At 40.5% G+C, this 8,095-nt stretch overlaps 1 protein-coding gene across 1 annotated transcript in view; it reads left to right on the forward strand.

Annotated features, from left to right (window-relative positions):
• Window positions 1-2,327: 2,327 nt before the first annotated feature.
• Window positions 2,328-8,095, forward strand: part of fam20b (FAM20B glycosaminoglycan xylosylkinase) — a 22,022-nt gene continuing 16,254 nt past the window's right edge. Inside the window, exons 1-5 of the mRNA XM_007550557.2 lie at window positions 2,328-2,548; window positions 4,549-4,852; window positions 5,321-5,568; window positions 6,411-6,497; window positions 6,579-6,688. Coding sequence (XP_007550619.1) covers window positions 4,724-4,852; window positions 5,321-5,568; window positions 6,411-6,497; window positions 6,579-6,688 — 574 coding nt within the window. The 5' untranslated portion in view covers window positions 2,328-2,548; window positions 4,549-4,723. The remainder of the gene's footprint in view (window positions 2,549-4,548; window positions 4,853-5,320; window positions 5,569-6,410; window positions 6,498-6,578; window positions 6,689-8,095) is intronic.

Raw genomic sequence — 8,095 nt, forward strand, 5'->3', positions numbered from 1 at the left:
AAATCTAGTTAAGTAAAGTACAGATACACGAAAAATGTACTTAAGTGCAGCAACGAAGTACTTGTACTTCGTTACTTCTCACCACTGAAGGCTGCTACCATTTACTTTATTGCTTAAGAGAAACAAATGAACATTTCGCTGCGTAGAGGCGGCCTGAGCAGAGAGCCGGATTAAGTGAATGGCTAATGTCAGCTCAGTTTATTTTAAAACTACTCATAATTTTAGTGATAATTTAGATTTTTTTTTTACTTCATTTTACGTATGAGAATCGGTGTTAACACTGTAACGTGAAATAAAAGGAATAATTATGCTAAATTAAAGAAGATACATCATGTTAGTGTTTTTTTTTTTAGATTTATGTGTAAATGCAGTGATCAGATTGCTCTATGCTATTTGTCAGCAAATGTATTGAACATCCCAGCTGTTTTATCTATTTATATCCATGGTCTATTGATGCTAACTTACAAATAAAAAAAGCTAAGAATCACATTAATAAATGATGATACATGCACTTTAGTAAAAGCCAAAGAAAATGTTAAAAAGTCTGAACTGAAAAAAATTATCGTAGCTTAGAACCTACCAATCATTGTACATCTATTTATATATAAAAAGATTTAACTACACTGCATTTATTACTTTTTAAAAATTGCTCAAAAGCCTTTAAGGAATAAATATGAACTTGTGTGATCTTATCTATACATGCAACACATTTATTTACATGAATATACATGATAATGCCATCGCTGAGCTTCATTTAACTGTTACCTCAAGATATTTCCTCTTCCTCATGTATGAGCTGCAGAAATAGGTCAGTTTGTTGGTTTGTCTTTGAAGCACAAAATGTACCAATACTCCACAAAGGGGTCATTATGCAGTCAGGCCACCAGATAAGCACGTAAAAGGTCAACATGTATGGCGTGAGGTTTTATATTTAGAAGTCAGACTAATTAAAATAGTGTGATAAGAAAAAAGTGGGATTTCCCTGTGTGGGCCCTTAAACGAAAACATGGGACACGTCATGCGATGGTATCCGTCTTACAGTGGCTTATTTAAAATACAAGTGAATCTCAAATGTCACTGAAATGTCAGCTTACTTCAGCAATTCACCTCAAATCTGACAGGTATATCTATCCATATACACAGAGTGGTATGTTTCCAATCTTTGCATGTAGTTTGGTTATTTCTTTTCATTTTGAAAATTATAAATCCCCACACCAGCAAATGTTACAGCTCCAAAAATAATCACTGACTGTGGAAACTGGACTAATCGATAGATGGATAGATAGAGCTGTAAATCTTTCCACCGTCTTCAGGGATCTGGGACTTTGAAATCTAGATAAAAATGTGAAATCTATTTTCCTCTGAAAACTGGACTTTGGGCCAGTCCTTTTCCTCCTTGGCTATGTTTCTGACGATTTTTCTGGTTGCAGAGTGGTTTAACACAAGCAACGCAACACTTATAGCCCACTTTCCTGACTCTTGCAAGACTGACTCCAGCAGCTGTTCACACCTTGTGAATCTCTATTTAACCCTATAAGGACTTTCACAACCCTTTGAAGGTTGCAGTTATTTCTATTAATTTTGCACCTTTAGAAAACAGTTTTTCCTTCCACTAAACTTTTCAGTAACATAGTTGGATGTAATGCTTTGTGAAGTGGCTTCTTTAACAATCCCCTTTTGTGGCAAACCTCCCCTCATGACAGTGATCACAACATAGCGCTTCATTATTGAAAGTCATGATAATCAAAATGAACTGGAATTAATTCTTATAAAAATAAATTTATTACTTAAATAAATAATTTGTAAGATGTTCTCATTTTTTGAGCTGCAACTGTAATAGGGGAGTTGTTAAAAATGCTTGCCTTACTAATTATCTAAGCTTATTCTGTAACAGGCGTGACAGAGCACTGAACGTTTTTTAAACCACAAAACCACATTAGATTAGTGTTTGTTTTTTCTTCATAGCACATAATGTACCGATTTTCCATCAAGGGACTACCACACAATGAGGGGACCAGCTCGACAAGTGAAAGGTCACAGCATAAGATTCAAATATTTAGAAACGAATATGAATAATAAAAACTGAGGGAGATAAAAGGCTGGAATTTCCTCTGCAATCATTTAAAAAACCATGGCACGCATAATTTGATGTTACACCTCTGGATAGGGTTTGTTATAACAATGATAAATAGTTTTATAGTGGACCATTTAATCCTGTGGTTTCGGGTCACACCCACATGTGAACCACCGTGACTCAAGCGTAGTTTGTTTCCAGCTGATTAGCTTGCAAGCCGCTTGGTGTCTTGGCGCAGGGGTGAAACACCGCCACCTGGCGGGCAGCAGCAGGAGGAAGTGTTTCGGAAGTGGACGCTCAACGGCAGAACTGGGATCGAGGGAGAGGGCGGAGAAACGGGAGCAACCGACTGGATTGTGGAAATGACACTGGCTTTTATCTAGCACCCGAAATAATTCATGCCTAGCTTTCACGTCATTACCGAAAAACCAGAGGCCGCTCCATTTACAATGAGTCGCATAAAAAGGCCGTAAGGTAAGTCAGCCCGGTTCGTGAACCCAGCGGAAGCTATCCTGCTAGCGGCTTCTTTTAGCTAATGCAATAAATGAGCCGCGGCTTGCTAGGCTGGTAGCTCTGTTCGGGAAGATGTGGAGGGTTTAGTGACCTAATAGGGTGACCTAACGTAGGCGTGCGTCTGGTTTAAAGCAGTGTGGGAAGGTTTAGACGGTTTTCATGCCGTGTCAGTGATCTTAGCCCCTGGATTGGTTTTCTCTGAGGTGTTGAGCAGCAGCATCATGAAAGAGCGATTGTTTAGGACCGCCTGCCTGCGTGGCTAACACGCCACATATTTACAGTGTGGTAAATGTTTACCTGTCAGCCTGACAGGATTTCCCTAGGCTTGATAGCCTGAGCTAACATTCAGGTTAACGTGGCAGGTAAACATTATAAGTGATGTAACAGTGTAACCCAGGTTTAACCCAGGTTTATGAGTACATTTAGCAGACAGACCAAGTTTTGAATCATTATTCATCTTATAATGTCTAGTCTCCATGATATGTCTATTATCTGAGTCTGGAGGTTGTTACCTCACAGTGTTGGTGTCACTGGACCCAGATACGTTTAAATGTTCTTATTGTAACCCAGTTTACAGCAGCCTCAGACATCAGCCGAGTTTTATTCTTGTGTACATAAATGTTAACCTTATTTCTTGTAAAGTTATTGTTCTGTTTATGTACATTACAGTCTCTACTGACACAGATTCTCTTACAAAACAATTTATTACCACATTCTGTGTTTGAGACTGAGCATGACCATCAAAGAGCATCACATAAGTAGCACATAGTAATGAAATACAATCTGAAAAGTGTGGCACGCTTCTGTTTTCAGGCCTGAGTTGATACGTTATAGAGCAGCTTTTGCTGCAAGTCTTTTCGGTAATCAGCTTTGCACTTCGCTTTCCTCTTTGCAAAATAGCTCCATTGTCGTCTGATGGGGGGGGATGTCTTTCTGAACATCAACTTTCAATCCAGGTGAAAGTCCAGTTTATTTAAATACCATGGTATTTAAAAGAGTTCATATTCTCCAGCTTGTATAATTTATTTTTTTATTTTTTATTTTTTTGCAAAGCTGGAGAAACTATTTTGAATTTTGCTGTTTTGCGCATGAAAATATCGTTGACGGAGACACGGCTAGTGAGCGTTAGCTGCTTTCTCCACTATATTGTTCATCCTTGGTCTTACACCAAGCCCACCTGGTGTCTCTGTTGCTGATGACTCTGTCTTAGTCCCACCAAAGCACAGAGTCTGAGGTAAAGGACATGATGTCATCATGTGTAGAATGGGATCATAACGTTGCATAGTAACCTGTTTTATGCTGCTGCTGAGCACTAAGTACATACAGGCTACCCAGGCCTGTCACAATAATCAATAAATCAATTAATCGCATGATAAATTAAAACTAGCTCAATAAGTTCCATTTGCATGATTTATCACTGTTCTCTTTCTGCCAAAAACTTTTCTTCTCCACGTTTCATGTTTCATGTTATCAACTCCAGGAATTTTCTAGGCAAGGCAAATTTATTTGTGGAGCGCATTTTGTGTCCAAGACAATTCAAAGCACTTTCCAGAAAAATCAAGAGTTTGAAAACATATCAAACAAGATAAAAACTAATTAAATAAAAGTAAAATTAAATTAAATCAGGAAAAAAAAATTGATAGAATATTTTCAACTGTCATATCTTAAAAAAACAGTTTTCTAATGTTTGCACAAGGTTTCAATGGTTTTCATTGCAGCATTTCCTGTTTTATCTGGTGTTGAAATAAAGTCGCGGTCGTTACGGAAACAGGGTTATATGGGCAGGCTTCCACCGAGCGGCAGAAGAACTGGGTCGCCTCCTGCCCCCAGCAGAGAGGGTGGAGGGGAATGACCCACCGGGGCAGCAGATCAATCCCTTCCTCATCACACGTTATCAGCAGCACAACTGTCCTGATTGGTTCTGCTCCATCTCTCATTTTCCTTTCCCTCTTTCCCTGCAGGGAACACTCAAAAATTTGACGTCCAGGGTGGGGGAAAGGCAAAAAAAAAAAAAATCCGGGGCGACAGATTCGATCCTCCGGGGCGGCTTTGGCAGGTCGGGGACGGTCGCCATGCGTCGGCGGTGAGGGGCGACTCGTTGCGAGGGACACACACACGGCGTCAGGAGAGGCGGAGATGAAGCTCAAACAGCGCATGGTGGTGCTGTGTGCCGTGCTCCTGCTGCTGGGCCTGGCCAAGATCTTCCTGCTGGATGGAGGGGAGGGGTCTGCGGCCAGTCGGCGGGACCTCCGCGCCTTCCGGAAGGTCAGCACGTACTTAGCTGACAGGGTCCCCGTTCCTGGAAAAGGTAGTAGCACTTTATATGAAGGGGTGTGCATAACACTGACACGACCCTGTCATAAACATAACACTTGTTATGAACGTGAAGGAGTTTTATGAACGCTGTCATGAAGTGTAATTCTGTAAATAATGACATCTTTAAAGAAAAGTTACATAAAAATTGTGATTTTTGCATTAAAAGTGTCATTATTTACCTAATGACACTTCATGACAGCGTTCATGAAGACTCCTTTATGTTCATGAAGTGTCAGTCTTATGCACACCCCTTCAAATAAAGCGTTGTCAAAAAGGTATTTCACACAATAAAATTTAAAGAGATTGTGCATAATTTTATTTTGTTGCATAAAGCTTTCCTCATCTGCTTGGCAGTTCATCCGTCCATCTGTTCCATGTTTGCATCCTGCGTTTATAACTGCGTGATAATCCCCACAGATGGAGTCGGGTCTCTCTCTGCCCCGGGGAGCCCACCTCACACACACTCTCCAGTCTCCGTGGGAGATAGCGAGCCAGTGGGTGGGCCCCCGAGAGGTGTACCCCGAGGAGACCCCCGAGCTGGCCGCCGTGCTCACCTCGCTGAGCACGGCCAGGATAGAGCGCGCCGACGTGGGCTACAAGGGCACGCAGCTCAAAGCCCTGCTGGTGCTGGACGGAGGACAGAAAGTGGTCTTTAAACCCAAGAGGTCAGACTTCAGATCATTCTGCGATTGGTTATCGATTGATGGGTTGATTGATCAACTTACGATTAATTGATAAGCGTTGTCTTAAAGCCCTGGATTTTGACACATGAAGGGATGGATGCACTTTTCATAAGGTGCTGAATTAAAAAAACTAAAATAACTGACTGTATTTACTGAGTGAATAAACAGAAAATTGTGATTTTTCTCACGTATTTATAAAATATAACAAAACAGGAACCTCCTGCTGAATAGAAAAATAAAAGATGAAAATATGTGAAACACTTAATTCACCATGAACAGAGATGTTCATACATAAGTGCCATCTGTGGCTGCTCTTGAACGAATGTTAAAATTTCGCTCCATGAAGCAGGTTAAGTCGTGATGGTCTTTAAAATCAGTCATGCTAAATGACGTCATAGTTTCTTTTTTCCGATCACATCCTGGCCTTCGCAGCACATGAGTAAGTTTTGGATGAGAAGTTGATTCTGCTCGGCTGAATGAGTGTTAAGATTAAACTAAAGGAGTTGTTCAAGTGTTTATATTTCAAAACAGAACCGCATAAAGTTCATGTTACATCCCACACCGGACTCTGTTTGGACCGTTTCTGTTTCCCATTCTTGTATGGCTCTGCCATCTTTATTTTTGTATCTACTGGCTATGGTTGAGGGTGACCAGCGGCGCCTTCTGCTGGATGGAGGCCAAACTACAACACTAAAACAAAATGATGTTATTAGCTAATTGATTGGAACTAATTTTGATCCAATAAAATATTAATCATAAGTCTGTGACATTCTTGTCCTTTTAAAATGGTTAAAATTCTGACTTCTTCTGATTTTCTTGCTCAGATACAACAGAGACTACGTGGTTGAAGGCGAGCCGTACGCAGGATACGACAGACACAATGCAGAGGTGGCTGCTTTCCACCTGGACAGGTGTGTGTGTGTGTGTGTGTCTATGTATGTGAGTGTCGCACATCGCTCGAAACGATCCGTGACGTTTCCTTTCGTCCTCAGGATCCTGGGGTTCAGGAGGGCGCCCCTGGTGGTGGGCCGATACGTCAACCTGCGAACCGAGATCAAACCCGTCGCCACCGACCAGCTGCTGAGCACTTTCCTCATGCAGGGTGAGCGCGCACTTTCCTTCTACTCCGCATGAATATTTCTCGCGAGGGGTGAGCGTTTTCAGTCCTCTGGCTTTGAGTCAGTGCGGTTTTCTGGAATGAAAGATGTTCTTATATTTCTGTCCAGTTCTGTTCTCGTTCTGAGTTTGTTTTGAGCTTTGTGAGACTCAAATTCACTCTCCGTCAAACTGGCGTGTCCTGTATTTCTCTGGCTCCGTCTGATTAAAGTCTAGAAATCCACCCTGTAGGGGCGTGGCATCGGCGATGCTTGCAATAAGACAAAACTCTGGAGAATTTCAATAACAGATGTGGGAATGACCTGAATCAACATGTTTGACCAGTCTGGGTGCAGCAGCTTAGTCTAAATAATTGCAAACCCGTTGCTTGAATCTCAGTTGAAGTATGCATCAGACCAGTTTGAGATTTAAAAAGGAAAAGTTAATCGTTAACACCAAATTCTTCTTCTTCCTGAGACGGGCAAAGGTTCCTCCAGCCTGGAATTGGCTTGTATCATTTTCCATGGAACATGGAAATTATAAGCGTTGGAGAAAAAGTGTAAAGATAAAAAAAAAAAAAAAAAAACTGAAGAAATGCAGATAGTTTTCACAGTTGGTACATTTATTTTATGTGAAATCGACTTTCTTGAATTTTGAATTGCAACATTATACCTCGAGTTTCACATTTTAGCCGTCAGTATTTGCTTTTTTTTTTTACACAATGACTGAATGTACGCGCATTAAGAAATCAGAAAAAGTTCAGTTTCGTCACCTGTCTAGACATCCAAACCAAGGACTTTGCACAATTTTATTTTAGAGTTTGACAAACTAATCAGCGTACTACACTCCATTCTTTACTTAGAGATTGTGGAATAGAGCTGATTAAAGTTCACTCAGCTGCTTTTTATACATAACAGTCTGTTTTGGCGTTGCTTTTCTTCATTTTTGGAACCCACAAAAAAAAAAAAATAATAATTAGGTTGTTTTTTTTTTTTTTTTTTTTTGCAGGTACAAAGATAAAATTAAACAGCACAGAAACTGTAGTCCGTAAAGGTCTTCAAACACGCATCAGCAAGGATTTTCTGATTTTGGTCATCAAAAAAACAAAAACAAAAAGAAAACCAGTGAATTTTTATAAAGTTGCACTTTTATGATGATGCGTCATGTTCTGTAAACATTCTCAGGAATTTTCCACCTTTAACACCACAGTTACTGTAAATGTACAAGCCGTAACAACTTTCTGAAAATCCGTGCAGTCCTCCGGCTCGTTCTGGGGATCCCGAGGCGTTCCCAGACCCGACGGTAAATCGAGTCCCTCCAGTCAGATCTGGGTTTCTCCTCCCTCCTATGAAAGATGTTCACTCCAAACGCTTGTGTGTGTGTGTGTATATATATATATATATATATATATATA

Source organism: Poecilia formosa, unplaced genomic scaffold, assembly GCF_000485575.1.
Source record: "Poecilia formosa unplaced genomic scaffold, Poecilia_formosa-5.1.2 Scaffold37, whole genome shotgun sequence".
In the NCBI taxonomy this organism is placed as follows: domain Eukaryota; kingdom Metazoa; phylum Chordata; class Actinopteri; order Cyprinodontiformes; family Poeciliidae; genus Poecilia; species Poecilia formosa.